We start from the raw sequence: 21,728 nt of genomic DNA on the forward strand, positions 1-21,728 counted from the left end.
AAGCAGCCATGACAAAACCAAATGTTTTAGCAAGTGGCCCTGAAGTTAAGCATGAAGGCAACATATCAAACTAGAGAAACTGATATAATACGTGAAGTGAATCAAACCTTTGTACAATACATCTACAATACTGTAAAATATATAATCTTTATTAATGAATGTTTCTTTCTAGCCTGAAACTATTTTTGGTAAATAAATGCAGAATGTTGCTCACAGAGATAAGACACACACGGTTGGATATTTTTGACCTTACCTCAGCTCTTTTCTAAATTAACTGACACTGTTGGAAATAAAACGGTGCTTGTCCCTCCCTCCCCCCAATATTTTCTCTGATGTAGTGAAATATATGAATCCACTCTACAAATACCAGTTTTCCTAGTTCAAATGCAGGACAACTAACGTCATCCATGAGAGTCAGAGGAGCTAACGGAACACTCCTCTCTCTCTGATGGATGCCAGTGCATAGAGTGTTTGTGCCAGGACCAATAAACGACTGCCACACCTTCACGTGGAATGAGTCAATTCAATCTCCCATAAAAGTTAACATTGTCTATAATAACATGCACAAAACTGTAGATAAAGAATCCTGTTAGTATTTCAATGATTTCTTACACTGCAGCCTTCTGTGTCGTACATTTGTCATTAGTGGCTGCAGTGAGCAGTGAAATGTTACAGACGTGAAGCGAGAAACAGTTTTAGTCCGAAACATTTTCTTTTATTTGACAATACAGGGATTCATCAAAGTTCAGCTCAAATAAAATTGCTCTTCTGGCCTCAACACAAAAGTATAATAAGTATTTCAACACAGTTAACATCAGTAGAGCGACCTGTAACTAAGCTGTTGGACACATGAAATGAATGGAAGGCCAAAGACTCAGGCACACACTTTGCATTAGAAGCTGTTGTTGTTCGACCTCCTGATGCTTTCACTGTTAATAACCAGGGGGAAGGACACATCGCACAACACAAAGGACAACAAGGCAACTTGGATTACACTGCCAGGATAACAATAAGGCACCCTCTTTGACAGCTGATGAGCTGTGATAACTCACACAGAGACGTTAATACTTCTCTTCCATATATTGTACTTCTGTGCTTTTCAATGCTAGTAACACTGGCTCTAAGCAGCTGTTACACTCAGGCATATATACGGGTTGGTGACACGGTATGTATGTATGAATAATGAAAATCAAAGGACGAGATAATACAACGCAAATACAAGTGTCTTCTTACAGCGATCATATTGTGCATCTTCCAGTTCACCAGTTACCTCAGGTTCTATTGTTACCACATGTCCACAATTTCACAGTACCAAAAAAAATAGTAAATAAAAAGCCCTTCGCTTAACACAAAAGATCCAGCACAAGAAAACTCAGTCCTCAGATCATTAGCATTTTTCTCAGTAGCTACAGGTTATTTATGTGCTTGGCAATGTCTGAAATAAGCTGGATATTTCTGCCACCTCGGAGCTGTATCAGAGTCTGTTCAACACCTCTGCAAGGTGTGCATGTGCATTTCACTCCATCTTGATGCCACATTCATTGAAGAAAAGAAGAAATAAATAAAGTCTTGCAGTGTTTTGGGGAGATGTTAGAGTTTTGAATCTGTAGGTCTGTAGATCTGTAAATCAAATAATAATAAGATCGGGACACAATACTGTTCACTGTTGTGACAGATACAAAGGAAGCACGAGAGAAAAAGCTTCCCAGAACTGGCTGTGTCTAGTGATCCATTCCCTGCAGCTCAATAAGATGCAATCATTCAGATATGTTCCATTCATGCACTTGGTCCCTTGAATATCAACTATTATAATGATTTAAAAAAAGCTTCATGAACAGTTCATCTTTGTAGCTGGTTTCGTTAGCTGGGTTTCAACTATCATCATCTTCACTCATACTGCCGTCCGTGTGAGCCGAACTCATCAGCTGTAATAATCTGACCAGTGGTTTGGCTTGAGTTAGACTGCAGACACACTGATGGAGCATTTCCACTGATGTTTGATCACACTCAATACACTGGTCTGATCCCAACAAAGTGGTTTCTACATCTAACACATTCACAGTGGAAGCTGATTGTTATTCTGATACAATAACCCAACACAAAACTCAACACAAAATCCCTGTGAGTTTGAAAAGTGTCTCTCAGGCCTTGGTCCTTCAGAGACCACGAACTTGTGTGAACTTAAACAACTACATAAAGGACGTAGATGTAATATAGGTGTAATATAACTTTGTTAAAATGTATTCAGCTCCATTTAGCTGAACCAAGTTTACCCCGCTCCTGAACAAAAACGAAAAGTCAGTGCAATGACGTATCGTAACAAAACTATATGTAAGCGCTGCATTTCTAGTTTGTTTTGAATGAGGTAAGATTACATGAATGTTTTTAATCCCAGAGCGACTTTGGCAACAACAGCAAAATACAGATTTCCAGTCTTAATATGAAAATGTTGAGTAAAAAATGAAGCCTGAATGATAAAACACTTGGAATCACAAACTCAGACTGCTGCGGAGCTGCTCCTGAAGGAAGTTAGTGTCACCGCACATGTAGTGAGCACAAACAAACACAATATGATACTCCATGAAAAGGGATATGAATACACTGAGTTGTTGATACAGCTCCTTCAACTACTTTTAAAACTACACATAAGCAATAGTCTTAGTTAAACTTTAGCTGAGGGATCTATTTGAATATAATTAGGATAATGGGGATTCAAACATTCACGGAATCGAACATACCATGATTAATAAGCTAATGTGAATTATTTTCCCAAACTCTAATCAAACTAACAACTATAAACCATTCAACAGTTACCAGTGCAGTGGACTACAAATCATGTCTGCATTGAAAATGACATGAAATTACAATAAAGATCTAGTCTAACACGTTATGATTGATGAGGAAAATCTTCCACTTCTTAAAACTGGAATCAGTGCTATACTGTACTTAGTAAATTCCCACAGCGCAGAACCGAAGGCTCCCTGGGGAGGTGTCTGAGGGTCCACCTGCCCCCTGCCTGGTGGCTGAGCTCCCAGCAGCGGGCACTGGCAGGTCCCTGTGCCGATGGTGTGTGGATTATGGCAGTCACCATCCTCAAGCTGCTGCCCGTCCCTTCAACTCAGCTCATCTTCTGTGGCTCAATTTGCAACGTGGGCCAAACTCCACACAGGAACTGAACAATGACAGAACAGGACACGTGTGGTTGACTTCAAGAAGGAATGAAAACAGTTCCAATATATGCAAAGGCTGAGCGCTACACATACCATTACTTTTGGTCTGTACTGGAGGTAGGTTGACCTGAACTGCAGGCTGAAAAAAAAACCAAACACTTAACTTCAGTGAACACAACTCACCAATCACATTTTTTGAGCATCCTCACACAGCAGATCTGCTTTCGTTTACCATCAGGAGAACAGAGTCTGTCAACACATACTCCCTTCCCTCCTAGCAATACCCAAAGCCAGGTTGTAAATAAAGAGCAAACTAGCTGTAAATTGTCACGTCTACACTCAGGGACCTTCATATTGAACTCAAATGTGCCAGACAGAGAGGCTCCCACTCTTAGGGACACAACGAAAGGTTTAGATGTGTGGTAAAGATCGAAGCATCCATTATAGGATGACAGTTGCTCCCTGAGTTCTCGTTTCCCTAGCTTCCAGAAAACATCCAACAACTTCCAGCTGCTATCCCCTGCTACTGGAAGAGAAGCTTACCTGAGAAGTATGTGCAGGTAGGATCCCAGGCCTGTGAAGATGTGCCACCAGGCATGGAACTGTGTTACTACTCCAACACCAGAGGGCAGCGTTTTTCTGCTGGCTCTGAGATACAGAGATAATGTTGACAGATTGATTAAATGTCAAAACAAATACCTAAAATAGTTTGATATTGCAGTGCAGTGTGAGAGTAGTGTGAGGCAGAGTGCTAGAGCCATAATTCATTTAAAAGTCTGTGATTTAAAAAAAGAAGTCAAAATATGTGAATAAAGAAAAAACTACAAAACCCCTCTGAATAACACAATCACTTTACAGTCGACCACTAAGAAACATTTCCTCCTCCAAAACTTAAAAATCTTTATTAGGTCCTGTCATGATAATGTGGTGCTAATGTGCTTTTTAAGTATTTCCTTATTTGTGAAACATATTCTCAAGTGCAACGTAAAACAAGATCCTCCACATTCCTGTTTTTATGCAGGCAACAGGCTGATCTTCTGATATTCCTACACATGACACAGCTTAAAATTATAACTGTATTCTTGTAATGTTGTGACTTTTTTCTTGTAAAATTATGACTCTATTCTTGAAATCTCTTAATTTTTCCTTTTAGTGGCTAATACTCTTTCTTATTCAGGGGCCCAGGAAGACGAGAGGCCCACCAAATGGGGATCCATAAATAAAGTAAACTTACTTACTTACTAATACACAGTATCTAGACATGAATCATAGAAAAAATAAATCAAGTTAAAGTTTGAGTAGTGCATGAGCATGTCTTTACTAAGATTAAAATGCATTCAATTGTCATGATGCCACAAAAAGGTAAATATCACTGATTTGAACATTTTCCAAACCACAGCTCTAATGGGGGGGATAATGAACTTTGCAAATCCTCACCTTAATGAGTCACAGAAGATATTGTCAATGTTCCACAGTAGGAATCCTAACAAGAAGATACCCAAGGAGGTGTAACACAGCGGTCTGAGCCAGGGGTACACCCTGCGATTCAAACAGAAACAACAAAGAATGTCCGTCAACACGTTTTTACTTTATAGAACATGAATGACACTTTCATTTGATGTGGTAATACTTAAGATTTGAATGCTCCTCTTGGAAAACTCACCATGTTACAATGAAGATGGAGCGCAACACTAGACAAGCTACTAGAGCTCCATACATGACCTAAAACAAGGGACAGTTATTTGACTTTAGAACACAGTGAGAACTGGTGGATGACAGATAAAACATTTACTGACTATTTTCTAATTTTCATCAGGTCACCGGAGCTTAACGTGATGACCCACTTGAATCTGAGCAGTCACCGGATGATAAAAAAAATCAGAAAAGAATAACACATCAAATGATGCTTTTAACTATTCCTCCATTTTGTTTTTTCTCTGCTAGCCCAGTCTGGGGAGGGGGCTGACAACAGGCCTCTGTGAGGAGCTGGAGAGGGCACAAAGATGATGCTGCAGGATTATCCTCATCCTCTCTCTTCCATCACTGAGTGGAAGTTGTGAAAAAGCCACCCTGCGTTGCCTCTCTCACATTATCAAGGTCACTTCATCCCCTGTCCACAGGTTCCTGCCTGCAGCCTCACCTCCCTGCTCTTTGCTTCAGCGCCACAGGAGCACATAGTGGCCACAAGCAGAACCAAAAGACATGAACTCTCTTTCAGTTGATTGTTTTTGGTTTAATGTTCCTGAACCCTGCTCTTTCTTGTGATTAAAAAATATATATATTTTGTTAGTGTTTGATTAAAGGTACAGTGTGTAGAATTTAGTGATATCTAGTGTTGAATTGCATGTTGCAGCTGAACACCCCTCACCTCACCCTCTCCTTCCAAACATGAAAAAAGAACCTGAACCTGAACTAGTGAAAACATCATTATTCTACATTCCATTTCTTCCAATAGTTCCCTTTCACCTAAATCTCACACACTGGATCTTTAATTGTTTCTTTTTTGAAAAAAAACATTGCTCAAAACTTTGAATAAACAAAACCTGCATCATTTCATTTGCTTGAACTGTCAATTCATGTTCACTCCATCGTTTCTCATCATTCACAAGTTACCATTTGACTCCAGTCTCTTTGTTGGCTCATTGTGCTTCGTCAGGAACACTATCAGTCTTGTTATGAACCACCATGGAGCTCTGTCATTAGTAAACAAAGTCACCTCCAGAGAGTAAACATAAGCAGCTTTTTCACATTGTCCTCACTGTTGTTATGCAACACACACACACAATGTGACACTCTGCAGGTACAAACCATAAGGGTACAAACACTGCGTAGCCAAGACAACAGTTAACTTAAACAGAAACAATAGCATGACGTTTTTTACACCTGCACAAATACTTAGCTGATCTGTAACATGCTATAAACCCAGAATGTATACATATACCTCCACCAAGGCCGAACTTATGAAACAACATTTGAATTCACTAAATCAAAATTGCACAAACTCATAAATATCCGTCCCATACACATGCCTGATATTTTCCATCGTGATCCACAAATTCTTCACTAAGAAATGAAGGAAAAACGAATCTCATATTGTTCCTTTATCAACCCGCATGATGGATTCTTTCCTGATGCATAACGCCTCCTTTCACCAAGTTGAATACTAATCTGTCCAGTAGTGTATACATAATCCTGCTGACTTACAAACAGATGAAAAGATAACGTCCAAGACAAAAAGGTAGTACAAATGTCATTAAATGTTGCATAACTGATTTGATAAGAGTTACATTCGGTTTATATGATATTCATTATCCTTCCTTCATCAGTCACACCTCACGCCCACTCTGTTCTCAGCAGGGTGTTATGATGCAGTCTATAGATGTTGAAAAGTCCAGTGAAAGTGAACACAACCAGAGGCACAACTGATTAAAGTGACCTTGTGTGAAGGGGAGTCAACAGCAGTCCAGCTAGCTGCCATGCAGACTGGTAAAATCCCTTCTCATCAGCGGGTTGGTGCTCGAGACCATGATCGGAGCTTCCGTGTGAGAAACTGTGGTCAGAAAATGTTTGATTTTAAAAGTTCATTTTGGGCCCCACTCCCTCTTGTAGCCTGAAGCTCTCTCTGTGGGCCTGCATTGCAGCCACCAGCCAGTTAGCATGGCTGGTATCATTCCACCCTGTGTGCCGCCCATAGCTGCAGGAATTTTGGTTAAACAGCGCCATGCCTCCACCTGGGTGTGTATACCTATCACTATCATCACTGTTATCAGTCAGAGCTGGAGCCATCTTGGTTTACAAATGCGGAAGGGGCTGGGAGAGAGACATGAACGTGCACCCGAAACCAAAGCAAAGACCAGAGAAGCGCACACTGAGATACACGAAGAAGGAGCGTGACTTACTCCGATGTATATTTACATAATTGTTGCTGCTACATTAACGTTAAAACCTGTAGAGCCTTTATTAAAACAGCAAACAATGTTGCATGCTATGTTTGGAAAGCCAAGTGTTTGCACAAAGTCAAAGTGACCTAAGGCACACTGAGCCCTGACAGCAAACAATGAGCAATCTGAGCCAGGTGATAACACAGAGCCCTCCCTTACCTGGTGGAACACTGGCTCCTTCCACTGTAGGTAAACCTGTCAAACATAAACACAGCAGCTAGTCAGGAGGCTATGATGGATGCTACGGTTCCTTTATTAAATGGGTATTATAATGATCATGTAGTGAAAGTGAAAACTCACCAGAGTCACTGACACGCTGAAGATTAGTAATAATGCTATAGTAAATAAACTAATGGTGTTTTTTTCTTTGAAGCACTCATATCTGAAAAAAAGGAACATGTGAAATATGTTTAACTTCCATGTTCAGATTGAATAACCATAAAGAATGCAAGGAAATAACACGCTGAGCTGAAGTGAGAAGAGGAACACGTCCAGTTTAGAATCAATAGATCCGTTACATACAGTCCACTAGAGGATGACTCTACTGTCTTGGAAATGTGACACATGATCAGGCAGGGAGTCACTGGTTCAGTTTACATGCAATATCACACTACAGCTATTCTCCATCAGACGTGAGAGTGGAGCCACTTACAGACAGTAGACAAAGACACATGTGCTGTAAATCATTGGCAACTCGTCCAGTAGCTGCGAATGAGAATACAGAGAGACCATATGAATACATCACCACAGGATGTTATTATAGCATCATTTAGCATAGCATTAAGCAGCAGAGTATTAGGGCAACTGGAAGAAAAGGAAATTGATTCTGCGATTTCGAGAATGATGTCGTGAAGTAAAGTTGTTATATAACAAGGAAAAGTCATAATATTATATGGATGAAAAAAGCTGTATATTTGTTCTATATTTATGATTTTTTTTTTCCTTTAAAAACCTTTCACAGATATTTGAGCTCATATTTTCAAAATCATGCTGCAAGAAACTGAGGTATTAATAATAGATTAGATAGGTGATGTACATATATATAATTTAGATTTAACTGTAACACTGTGGCCCACCTGCATCTCATACAGAAGAGTCATGTGGAAGCACCAGGAACCAACACCGACAGCTGGATGAGACACAACCCCACAAAACATTCAGACCAATGAAATGTCAAGACATTCTTCCATGCATGCATTATGATGACAGGGCATCGTTATCGTTATTGACTGCTGACAGTCACTAAACCATGTAAATAAGAGCAGAGTTGGCGTCAGTACTGTCACTAATGTGTAGAGCCATAGTTGTTTTAACTTTCTAACCTGCGAGTCCCAGGAAGGAGCAGATGTAGCGGAACTCGAGGCCGTCACGATACGTCTGGATGGCCCCGCAGATGGGAGGAATGATCATGATCAGGTTGCTGACAGTGTTCCCTGTACATAAAGACACCAGACATGAATTAGAGCCAGATGATACGACCTGCGTGATATCAGAAGAAATAGGAATGTTACAGTGATCGGGTGATATGACGGCAGAGAGAGTTCAGTGAGGCAAGTTGAGATCATGACGATAACAACATGAATGATAACTTACAGAATCCTCATAACTGCACAGGGAGGTTATGTACACACATCTGCTGCTATGTTCATTTCCACCAACAATCTACTGTTGTATTACTTGAACAAACTGCACTGCACTGAAATACTTCCTCTTCTGTGCATCTATATTAATATATATGTTAATATGTATGTCCCCCCCCCCCCCCCCCCCTCTCTTTATACCAGAGCATTGTCTTTCGGTTAGAGAGCAGGCCATTATGTTCAGATTGTACACTTTTTCACACAAAATCCAGCCTCCACACTCAAATAGCCTTGCTCGGACTGATTTGCACAGTCACGAATACGAGTGCAAGAACCCAGTTAAAGGCAGCACCCATACAGCACTCTCAAACAAATAAACGCAGCCACAACGAGGGCACGGAGATTGTCATTTGTCAACACCACACCTGGGATTCTATTGGTTGGATTTTTTTTATGTTTTCATATTTCAACAAAACAATGTGTTGGATCCAGTTTCCCAAATGTGCAAATGATCTCCTTGTCTTACTCTAGTATTTCAGCTGGAGGAATATCTGTAGGTTTTCCACAGCTGGTTGGAAGAAAACAAGACACATGATCAACTCACTCTGGGTTTTTATGGATCTTCTAATGTCCTAATGACTAAGCAATTCAAAATATTCAGTGGATTACGCACTGATTATAACATGTGTGAGTTAAAGTCATAATTGTTGAACCATATGTTGCACTATGTTGTAATGCACCTTTTCTGTGGAAAAGTGTGGAAACAGCAATGGAATTCATTAAGTTCTTTTCAAAGCATTCAATCCTTTTTTTTCTGTGGTTGAAGTGGTGGAACTGTATTTACCTTTGATCCACATATCAGGCCCACCTGATTAAACAGTTCCACACTGTTCCGAGCATAACCTGGGTGTGGCCATGTGTAAACTCAGGCGTGGACAACACTCGAGCTCACAAGGGTGTCGATTAGTTTTAACGCTAATCCTGCTGACAAGTAATTTCACAACCGACGCCACACTTCATCTGCAGGTATCTGATCGAAGGCGAGTCCCTTGGAGTGACGTGTGTGGACTTTGGTCACTGACAATAAATGCACGCACACCAAGCGCACACTACATGCAACATGTGAATGAATAGTTTTCACTTCTCAACCACAGCTGTCAACAATGGGATGAGACGCTTCTCTCCAGCGTGAGAGACTCGCTACAACATCCCTCTGTGTCTGTGTGTTCAACCCTCAGCGTGTGCTGCTGCTTTTTCAAAGAGAGATACTGCACAAAAGCTCACATTGAATTAGGATTAAAGTCTTCTCCTCGTTCACAATGCCACATTCCAACCATTGTAACCTGAATCGCCATTTGAATGCCAAACAATTCCTCTAAACCAAAACCTTCCTGAAGCCCGGTCAGCATGTGTCATGTGTCAGTATCCTAGATATGCTGCATCAAAGTAGTACTACAGTACAATGTGTGCTCCACAGGTGGATGTTCAGAGTTTGTACTTTACAGAAGACGGAGAAGAAGAGTGTGACTGAGGTCCTCTTAACATGGACAAGAATAAAGAAGATGAAAAGTAATATATATATATATATATATATGAATAAATAAACTCAACCCACTTGGCTTGAGTTCACCTTTGCCTAACTGTTGCATCACTTCGCCAACATGACAACTGCAAACGAAAGGTGGATACAGGTTCCTCAACACACAGTGAAATATCACTCAACAGTTTATCTTTAGTTATCGCTGCAAAGGAGCTTGTGTTTTCACCCCTGTACGTTTGTTGGTCGGTTGTATGTTTGTTTGTGAACAAGATAACACAAAACCAACTCAATAGATTTCCACGAAACTTGGTGGAATGATGTGATATAGGTCACTGAAGAACCCGTCAAAGTTTGGTGTGGATCCGGAGCAGTATTAGCTTTCCCTAACATTGCTGAGATTTTTCACCAATTTCCCAGGACCTCGATGAAAAAATCAGGCGCATTTAAGGGACTCATATCTTTGCGTTTGTGTTGGGCCATGGCCGAGGTATGTGCTCTACTGAGAGCAATTCTAGTTCTAGGGTTGGTGCCGATCCAGGGGACAGATCCACAAATTAGTTTCAAGATTTCATTTGCGAATTTCCACATTTTCACCATTTTCTACTGGGCCTTGGAGGAGGGAGGTGCTCTACTGAATCTGCATCTGAATCAATAATAAGCGTGCAGGGAATATGAATAATACACATGAGATGACAACACTGGTTTGCGGTTGAAAGCAGCTCAGGCTTTCTTCTGCATTCCCAATGTTTAGAGGACGGAAGTGGTTGAAGGTATTGTTTCCAGTGGTGGTGTTTGTCCAGTGGAGCTGGACTCAAAGCTCCAGCACTAAAGCATGTGTGATGCATGTCAGGAAAAGCTGCAGCCACAAGTCCTGTGTGAACAGGCAGCTGTTCGAACTGCAGTGCTTCTAACAGAGTTTAAATCTGAAAGACACTGGTTCCTGATGAACCAGTTTCCCTTTCAGCAGCGAGGCGCACAGAGAGAATGGAGGAAATGTGTGACTAAAGGGGAAAACACAGACGAGGGGCCATGTGTTGAGATGTTGATCTGTGATGGCTGAGAGATGACGCTGCTCAGACTAAAGTAAAGCATAACAGAGCAATGAGAGCAGCTCGGACCAGGCGAACGAGTTCAGCACAATGTTCCCGGCAGGCAGCAGCGTCTTCCCGGCAGCTGCAGCCTCTTCCTCCTCCTCGCACCTCCGCTCCGATCGGCAGGTTAGCTCCGTTCGTGTCGAGGGAACGTAGCGAGCACCGAGCTTGACGTGAAACCCACTTCACCGGGAGAGACTCGCACCCCGACACCGACACGCTGCGCTATTCTCACACCTCATGTTGTCTGTGCGCCACAGCGCGATCGCTTCCTGTCCACCTGCGGGGAACACTGAGCTGCAAGAGAGGCATGCCCTCGCGTTGTACTCACAGAATTCCGCCATGTAGAAAGAGACCACATAGTTTTCCTCGCACCAGTCCAGCGTTGAGGTCGGCCGCCCCCAGTATCCCTGCCTGTCTATCGAGGGAGCCATGATGGAAGAGGAGGAGGAGGAGGCTGTGCTGTCTGCTAACGGACTGTGGTCCCATCACTGCACGAGCACGAGCATGAGCACGAGCACTGCACCTCCTCCCCCTCACATAACTGTAGCCTACATATACATATCCATGTATTTTAATAAAATGTGTATTCATCAAATATAAATTAAATATATCTGCTCCAATTTTCTTTGATTTATTTCTATTATTCTATTTCTATTTTTTATTATTTCACACTTTTCCAGTTAGCATTACTCACATGTTATCTACCCTGTGCCCTTTGGCTGCACACTATGTTGTGTTCTTTTTAAAAAAATAATTAATATGTTGTGTTCTTATATGTTTACACTGAGGATTAGAGAGAAACAGCATTTCAATACTGTCCTGTACATGGAGCAGATTACATTTAAAGATTCAGTGTGTAGAATTTAGTGATATCTAGTGGTGAAATCACATGTTGCAGCTGAACACCCCTCACCTCACCCTCTCCTTCCAAACATGAAAAAGAATCTGTGGTAGCTTCAGTTGTCATAAAAACTCAATAGGTGTTTAGTTTGTCCAGTCTGGACTACTGTAAAAAACATTCCGAACATTTATCCTGTTTGATTTTTATTTGAGACATTAATAATCATTTTGAATACTTCATCATTTCACTTCCTCCTGCTTCTGTTCTATGTCGTGCCAAGCCACCCACATCATCAGCCAACACATCCACACCCGTGTGTTTGTGTTTAAGCTGGTTTAATCACATTCAGGTTGTGATACAAAAATGTGATTATTCCCATCCCACGCTGCGGCTCCTTTGTGTCTTTGACGCCACCGCATCTCTGTCATTTCTGTGCCAAGGAGCAGGAGACGTTCCCTCATGGCTGTCCTGACCTTATTTTAATCCTATCTGGTCTTTCATTATAAAACCACAAGTCCACTCTTTAAGCCAACATCAAAATTAGAAAAAACACTTTAATCAGCTTTACAACATAAAGCTAACAAGTTTGTATCCTTTAACATTTTCTAATGTGTCCTCTAGTATTTTACTAAATATAAGGGGTGGATGTTGGGTGTGTGAGATATATCAGGGAGTTCAGGACAGGATCTGGACAGATACATACAGTACATCATTGTTTATCATTATGGACTTTCTCTTGATAAACACACTTACTGCATTACTGGCGTGTACTGTGTTATCTGTATGTGGTTTATAATTGATCCCGATATTATAACATCTGCAAAGAACACACTATAAGTAACATGCACTGGAAAACGTTAAGAGGTTTCTTCCTGTGTACATTACAGGGTGTAGCAAACCCCAGCAACCAATAGATAAAAGCAGCTCAGACATACAGTTCAGATGTACTGCATACATCACACAGCACCACTACTTCCTAACGCTGCTATACTAAACTCTGCTAATATCCTAAACTAAACTCCTGTACTGTATGCGTCTTTATTCAATTAGTTAGAGCAGAGTTTTGGTAAATGCACTGTAGTAGCCAGACTTTGATGCTGTAATATATAAAGAATAATTTCACTTTATAAAAGCGAATTTAGAAAATGAAAACCCACAAAAGACTGTACAATTAAACACATATCTAAATTATTATAAAGCATTTAGCTGAATACTAGAATTTACTTGATTTTAAAATTCTAAATCTTCCCCCCGCCACAAGTCCAGATGTCCTCTAGATGGGGTAATTAACTCAGAAACAATGGCCACAAACTGGCTTAAGATGCACCAACTCACCTCAACTCATGTTATTATATTCTACTAAATCGTTTTTTCATTTTCTTATTTCATTCTGTAGTAGTTTGTAGTAGTTTCTTTGTGAACCTAATGCAAAGATCGGGAGGTCAATGATGTGTAGCTTTGCTCAATGGAGCAGCTGCAGCACACATCTGGATGAGCCCAAATATTTTGTTGATGCTTAAATATTTAGATTTATCATTCAGAGGCATGTTAACCATGTAGTGTATACCCCTCCAACATTATCACATTGCGTGTGAGAGCAGCCCAAGCGTTCCCACTGGAATTATCTCATGTCATTCAGCTGGAAATACCCAGGAGGCCTGACGCCAAAACTGACATGCCATAGGTAAAACTGGTTTTGCAAACAGTCATTCAAACAGACATACCAAGAGACAAGCCGGCTGAATTCAGTCAGCGTCTTTGGAAAAGCTGGAAAAATGCCAGCACCAAATATCTAGAATCAAGACAAGACACTTTTCATACTTTTATTTTATTTTTAAGTCAAAACCCATGTGTGCACCTGCTCCGGAGACAGTGCTTACATCTGCCTCTTGTTTGCCAGTGTAGATCAGTGCATTAAGCATAAATCACTACCAAGATAAACTGCACAGAAGCCTCTTGGTAAAAGAGAAAGTGAAAGAATTGGAAAATGATTTGGGAAGACCAATGGACTTAAACAGCAAAGCTCGACAAACTAAAAACTATTTTGTTCAAAGAAACACCAAGGACCCTCAAATGACTGATAAGACTTGATCACAAGACCATTTTTGTGCCTGCACATACAGATGATCAACTTTCATGAAACTGTGCATTTACATTTTAGGCATAAATTGAGGAAATCATACTTAATGTAAGTGTTCAGTCCATAATGTGATGCGCCAATACATTACAAGAATACACATATTCTCCGAGTTAAAACTGAAGACTACTTTTTGTGGAATGCTGTTGGGACAAAGGAATGTATAAAATATTAAACCTAAAATTCATTCCCCACTTCTCTAAGCATATTGCAGTAGAAAGCCTACACTCACTCACAGTCAGATGTTTAATCTATAGACACTACAGTCAACACATGGTCACAACTCATCTCTCATCTTTTCACCCTTTGGCCTGACCATCCTGCCGATGAACAGGATGGAGTTTGTCTTCTGGTCCTTCACCAGGAAGATGAAGGGGTGGTCAGCGTAGAAGAGTTTGGGGTTTTTTAGCTTGTCCGTGCCGAAGATGCTGGTATCAATTTCATTCCCTTCAGTGTCCCACTCCAGGGCAGAGGCATGGAACACGCTGGACAAGTAGAGGTCCTTTTTCCCAGAGATGTTGGAGAAGTCTGCTTTGGATTTGTCCACAGCCTCGGTCAGGCCCAGCTTCCCGAGGTGTTTCTACAGAGACGCAGAACAAGTCAAGTGTGAGAAGTAAAGACTAAGGTCTGGTATTTTAAATCCACTAAGAAGCTCATGGTTTCTTTAATCTGTTACCTGCAGGTTGTGACTGACTTCCATGCTGACTTTGGGCAGAGACACAGCTACTGCTGTCTGCTTCAGTTTGCCCATCCACGTATCCATCTGCTTCTTGGTCAGCACCTTCTCCAGTCTCTCCAGAGGCTCCACACTGTAGGGCATGATGAACACCACACTGGACTTCTTATGAGCTAGAGGCATGCTCAGGATGGTCAGCTTGTTGGTGCTGTCATCATAGAAGCTATAGAGACCTGAGGAAACCATTGAAATGTATTACAAATATTAACATCTTTATCTTGTGCACTCTTTTCTGTTTTAGATGTGATCACAGAGACAAGAGCAAGTGGTGTCTCCTTGTACTGTAGAGCAGGTTTTTTGTATTGATCTGTCACAAATAATATATAGTGTACCAACCAACACATGCCATGAAGAAGCCTGTATGTACAGCTCGTATGAAGCGTCTCCTGTTTCTATGATCATGCGTAGTAATCTAAAGCAGCTTTCAGACATGCACTGAACTCGAGATAATCTGACATTTTTACGTGGGGCTGGATGTGAGAATGCAAATGTCCAAGTCAGTTGCTGTGGACTTTCTCCGGAGTACCCTGCCAGCTCCTTAGTTAAAACTGTGGATAATGTCTGAATGAGCCCATGTGAGGATATTTTGTCCGGATCATTCACCACAAGGGAGGTGGCATGTTGATGACATTTGGAACACGAGTTGGAAAAAAAATCTAAACGAATACAAATATCTCAGGATGAAAAAGAGATGCCATAGAGGAAGAAGACAATGACCAAAGTTATCTTGAAAAATAAACAGATTTGAGAGATTTTGGTGATAAGGGCTGACGCCAGTTTAAATGTGCTGTAACTTGTGAATTCCAGAGCAGAGGTCTGAGGTAACGTCATGCCCCCTGCATGCTGAACGCACTGGTAGTTAGGAATACTGGGGGAAAGGCTGATTGTCTCCTTGCCAAGAGTTAGATGAGATAAATCACTCTCATATCTATGGGGAGTCAGCCTTCCTAGCTCTGCTTTAAAGAGCCTGAAGACCTGTTATGCCCATTTCCAGCTCTATATGTTAATTCCACTAGAGAAGCTCTGCATGATTCACAGTCCTTATTTAGCTCAAACTACTACCCATAATGCAGCCCATCGGTTAAGCCTCCAACTGTCAAACCAAGTAACTAAAACTAAAAGTATATAACTGATATGTTATCAGATATAAGTCGTCATTTCTCAAATTCACCACGACATGTTTGAGCCGGAATCCGGTCCGGAATGTGAAAGTGGAACATCCCAAGCTCCCATTGCCCACAATGCAACACAACACAAGCCATAAAGATGTTTTGACAAAAGTCCATGTTAATGATGCTGAAATGTTGGCTGTTATATAAAATACAACAACTGTTAAAAGGTTGTTCTGCTGTTGCTGCTGTAAACCTGCACAGTTGGTTATACACTCACTCATACTTATTAATAGACACTTTGTAAACCATATTAAATAATAAGTCTCTCTGTTGTGAGCATTAAAGTCAGACACATGTAAATATCTTCATGTTATGTCATCGCTGATGACACGCCTAAATGTACTGTACGGCACTGCAAGAATGTAACAGGAAGCAGCGTGCAGGCCAAGACGCTCCCTTTTTCTTTGCATTGTGGGAATGTTTGAGAACACTTGTAATGGTCCATGCGTGTATGTGAAATGGTGTAAATTAAAGACCAGAAAAAGCAGAAATATTGAATAAAAACAGCAAATAATAATGATCTCGACATGGGAATCTCACAACACACTTTGGAGTGGTTTGTTTTTGTTATAATTGTGGTAATCGGAACAGAATGTCGAAGTTCCAGTTTTATTTTGGCTGGCGCATTAATTAGATTGCACATTAAAAAAGAAAAACATCAGCAAAGCGTGAATGTAGTTCACTGTATAGTAACGGGGAGTGATGATGGACACGTGCCAGGACGTTATCGCTCAGAGCCAAGAATGGTTTGGCACATGAACCACTACAAAGCTTGGAACAGTTCTTTTTACTCCTCAGCTGTAATAATTCAATGATTAAGATATGACCTGTTATTAGAAGCTTTTAGTACGCTGATTTTATTACCTTTGAGCCGGGTTACCTATTTACACCTGATCCCAGTCAAGGTGCTGAGTCTATTTCCTCCCAAGCAGAAAGCCAACAAGTACTTCTCTATATGCTGAACTGTCCCTTTAAGTGTTTAAGGGTCTTTAACCGGTCTGTGAATACATTCAGGATTGTCTCCACCCACCTGTGCGGTGCATCATCTGTACTGAAACTGTGAAGCCGCGGGACACCATGAATCCACGGTTGTCCACCATCTGATGATGGAACTGCTCGTCCCAGTGAGCTGTGGGAGTAAGACAAATTAGTTTGAGCTCATGCAAAGGAACAATTCACTGGAAATGTACAGATTCAATGCACACTCACGTTTGAAAAACATGGCATTGATGATCATCGCTCCATCAGTCTTCTCCACATCCTTGGTGACCTCAGGCAGTTTGCCATCAGTGGACTTGGCTGCCCACTCATTGATGGAGTTCACAGCGCTCTTCTTATCTCTGAAGTTGATCTTGGAGTGGTCACAGTTGTAGTGTTTCTTGCTGCTCTTGACGAACTCATCTACAAATTTGACAGAGTTGGGTCCGTACAGACGGTTGCTGATCTTCCAGGTGACATTGCGGGTCTTCGGGTCACTGACCTCGGTCAGCAGCTCTGCCAGGCCGGAGTGCAGCTGCTCGTCTTTAACTTTAGCTGCGTTCAGAATGGTTTTTACCTGAGAGGCGGTGGAGGCCTTTCCACCGAGAGCCACCAGACCCAGAGAGGAGGCCACCACTACCGGGGAGATGAGGATGTTTTCCATGTTTTTCTCCTTGGCCATGTTTTGGTAGAGACTGAAAGCCAGGGTGGCACTGTTGTCAGCCAGGATGGTGGCATGGTTGCTGAGGACCTTGTCTGCTGATGCGGATGTGGCAGCTGAGGCTGAAGAGGCCAGGAGGAGCAGGGTGGCCAGGTTTAACACCCACATGATGTAACACTGATTAGAGAACACATAGGAGAAGCCATGAAGTGATATGTTGCCGCTGGTACTCATCTAAGATGACGTCTTTTGGTTGATATTTGTTGTTTCAGTTGGCTTACAGAACTTTATTTAAAATCTTACCCTCTTTATTTAACCTAAATTTAAAAAAAACATATCTTCTAGCTAATCTCAGTATTTACCCTGCAGTTGTAAGCAGGAGGATTGATCTGGGATAACCACACAATTCGAATTACAGAGGATTTCTCCCAGGAACCCTCAAGGCAAAACTCACATAACAGCCACGTTGGCAGCTGACATGTAGCCAAAACACTGCCTGCTAAATCTGAACTATTCACATCTTTATAACACAGAAGATTTAAGATTTTACACATTCTCCCAAAGAAGCGTGTGTGTGGTTGATACTGATCACTTCCTTGCGGTGAGGAGGAACTGACTACATGCTGACACACACACAGGCCACGTATGAAGCTTCAAGAAGAGGATCTCATGGCCAGTTATATTTATAATTACAGTTAGAAGTAGATATTTTTGCTCTATAAAACACTGACTGAGTAAAAAACAGCACATTATTAAAATAAAATAAGGAAACAACACTCTGCCTAACATAAAAGTTTTCTATATGTCAAGAATGTCTTTTCAGCAGCGTCCCAGGCATGTTTTTACAGGCTCACTAAGCCGCAGAGACAACACAGAGATGGGGTGATACAGGAATTCATGCAGCAGAATTCTTTTAGCTATACATCCCCATATATAGTTTCTTTGATAATGCTTTTAACAGTAATCTTTTCTGTGTTGGGTTTAGAACAGATTAAAGCGGCTAATGTGATAAGAACAGCATCTGTAAAGTAACACTGCAATTTACATTTTAAGACTAAACCCATGACCCATTGACTCACATTGTTAAATGTGGTTTTCTTAGTTTCCATTCATGTTGGAGCTTCCATTGATCGTTCTCCTTGAGTTACGACTAATCAACTGAAGCGATTACAGATCAGTGGTTCATCTCACGGGATGAGAGATTTATTCCATGCATTCCCTGTGTACATGAGTTTGTATATATATATATATATGTATAAAACATTAATAATGTTAATTCATTTGGGTAAAGTTGCAGACAACTCTGCAAACTAACATGACTCTGTGACACTGTGGCCTCTTTTCACATGCCTGGGCATTTCCCACCAGAGGAACTCAGGATACTCTTTCCCTGCCCCCAACTCCCAGATCTTTTTTATCTTACCTTATTAGGTTCTGTCAGTAGTTCAGCAGTTCTCCTCAAACTGCTCACAGGCAGATCCACCAGCGCTGATTTGCTCTATAGGAAGTTTGATGTATCTGATGGCAGAGAACAGAATTTTGTACAGGGATTGTTATGCCTGGATTTTCAGAGCATGAAATCTCTGCCCTGGAATCTTATTTCCAGACCCAGTCCCGCCCATAGTATCCAGGGACAGTGGGGGGAGGAATCCTCCCCTCCAGGTCCTAAAGCCTGAATCTCTTGCTCAGTTGGAGCCCAGACACTTAAAACCAGTGACCCATTATAAACCTACCCCCTCATTACATACTGACACATGATAGCTCTCTCTTTTCTTGAATAAGAGGAAGTTTGAAAGTTGAATTTGTTGTGGTATTTTCAAATTAAATCAAATGTATCTATGAGTATGGTTGTGCACTGATGTAGAAATATGCATTTAAATCCCTGCTTTTGTGGCTTTAATTGATCAGTTATACAAAACAGGGTAACATGCCTGGAATTAGTTGCTAAACATTTTGGTATTTTTAGTCAGTGGTGAACGTCAGGCCCCAAGTGTGTGACTACTGATTTATGTTGTTGTCTAAAAGTGCTTTTACTGCCTTTGTTCTCCCCTCCCCCACCCTGTATTTAAACCTCTGCTGCTTAAGTATTTAATGAGGGGGTCCATCTTAAACTTAGAGAACCTCACCTACATATTATTTGATCTTATTCATGTAAGCAACATCTTGGATGCTGCGTAGGCCATTGTAGCAGTGGAAGTTATTGCTGTAACCTCTCTCCCCGCTCAAGAGCTCAGTGATGAATTAATTTTTTCTACGCTTTGATTGTAAAAATTTGATTTGATTCTGTGATTTCTCTTCTCTTCTTGATGATGTGTCTCGCAGTTAATCTTTACAGTTATTCCTGAGCCAACAGATACATATTCTCATTTGAGGCAAACAACTTTACAACACTGTGGCTGGGGATCATGAGGTAGAACAGAAGGTTGATGGATACTGAACCCAAATGGCCCCTGACAGCTGTGAAAAAGATTTATTTAAAAAAAGAACTCACTGTATAACTCCGACATACTCTTCATGATGGGTTCACTGGGTAAAATGACCTTTACATATAAAATCAGCGGACTGCTCCTTTAACCTCTGAAGGGAATTCAGGCCACATTATGTTTGCTGCAGAGCTCTATCACCAATGGAATGCACAGCTGGATGTTCCTTCAAACAAGACAGAGACATGACCTCGAGCTACATGTCTGATACCTCAGAGTAACACAAGCAGCCGGAGCGATTGTCTCAGAGAGGTGGTTTGACTACATGTCATGTCCTGACACAAATACAGTGAACTTGGCAGTGACTTCGACAGGATGACTCACAGGTCAGCTGTATTAGGTCTGCAACCAGTTCCACCATGAACAATGTAGAGAGGCATGAGAGGCGGCCAAGATCAGATACGACCTGTACCTGACTCCTCCTGGTTAACAACACCTTTATCATCTGCTTTCAATCTGAGACTTCATCCCTCTATAACAGCAGTGAGCAGCAAAGACAAACCAAACACAATGATAAGTATAGTTATTTATTCAAAGAGAATCAAAAATGAAATGTACATGGTGACAATAAACCAACAGTAGCTGAATTTGATACGTGTGGGGAGTGTGGGAACTGAATGCTCTGGTTTAATTTTTCCCATGAATGCTTCCTTGTCTTCTTCCTGGTGTTGTGTGGATCCTCCCCCTGCCTCAGAGCCTCTGTGTGTCTGGATCAGACAGAGGGAAGTTACAGGAGAAGCGGATACACATCCGGTTTAAAGCTACTGCTGTTGTCTAAAGCTTGTCATTATTTCTGTGCGGCTGCGGGTGTGTGAACTTAGAGTCTGATGGGAAAAAAAACAATCATACTTGTAAACATATATATTTTATCATAATTCAAAGAATCATGACTGTCTTCAATGAAGCTGTACTGTTGCATGTGATCTGATTTAATGCAGACAGTTTATTTCTATATCACCATACCACCATGGATCAGCACATTATATAAACAAAACATTAATACTTTACCAGGTTGTAACCAGGAAGTAAAGAGGGGTCACTGGTTAAAGACTTGAAGTGTAAATCTGTACTTTAGGTCATATTTATGTCAGAAAGTTTATTCCATCAGACATGTGATGGATGAATTAAAAATGAAGCAGATACTGTGTAGACTCACCTAATCAGTAAAATTACGATTTAAGATTCCAAATTTATAATCATATAACTTCTCACTGTATCTAAAACAGGGATTCTCTGAATTCCAGGTTGCACTTGTTGATTTGAATCCAGGCTTTTATAAATGTTTCACTGAGTAGTTGAACTTTCAGACTGCTGCACTTTGAGGCAGTGACCTTTAAGATCTGTCAGGAACGAAACTGGAGCATCCAACTTTCACAAGACAACAGTTGGCCTGTC

General features: G+C 41.1%; 2 protein-coding genes across 2 annotated transcripts; both read right to left on the minus strand.

Moving 5' to 3' along the window:
* Positions 1–693: 693 nt before the first annotated feature.
* acer3 (alkaline ceramidase 3) lies at positions 694–11,820 on the minus strand. The gene is made up of 11 exons (XM_069510041.1): positions 11,654–11,820; positions 8,434–8,544; positions 8,188–8,240; positions 7,764–7,816; positions 7,412–7,493; positions 7,271–7,306; positions 4,834–4,892; positions 4,608–4,709; positions 3,714–3,818; positions 3,264–3,309; positions 694–3,172 (listed from the first exon to the last, which is right to left on the minus strand). The coding sequence occupies exons 1-11, from the start codon at positions 11,754–11,756 to the stop codon at positions 3,119–3,121; spliced, it is 804 nt and encodes a 267-aa protein (XP_069366142.1). The 5' UTR covers positions 11,757–11,820; the 3' UTR covers positions 694–3,118.
* A 2,158-nt stretch (positions 11,821–13,978) lies between these two features.
* On the minus strand, positions 13,979–19,562 carry serpinh1a (serpin peptidase inhibitor, clade H (heat shock protein 47), member 1a). Its single transcript, XM_020086231.2, has 5 exons — positions 19,274–19,562; positions 17,421–18,027; positions 17,242–17,340; positions 14,980–15,212; positions 13,979–14,883 (listed from the first exon to the last, which is right to left on the minus strand). The coding sequence occupies exons 2-5, from the start codon at positions 18,016–18,018 to the stop codon at positions 14,581–14,583; spliced, it is 1,233 nt and encodes a 410-aa protein (XP_019941790.1). The 5' UTR covers positions 18,019–18,027; positions 19,274–19,562; the 3' UTR covers positions 13,979–14,580.
* Positions 19,563–21,728: the final 2,166 nt, after the last annotated feature.

The sequence above is a fragment of the Paralichthys olivaceus genome, chromosome 15 (assembly GCF_024713975.1).
Source record: "Paralichthys olivaceus isolate ysfri-2021 chromosome 15, ASM2471397v2, whole genome shotgun sequence".
Lineage (NCBI taxonomy): Eukaryota > Metazoa > Chordata > Actinopteri > Pleuronectiformes > Paralichthyidae > Paralichthys > Paralichthys olivaceus.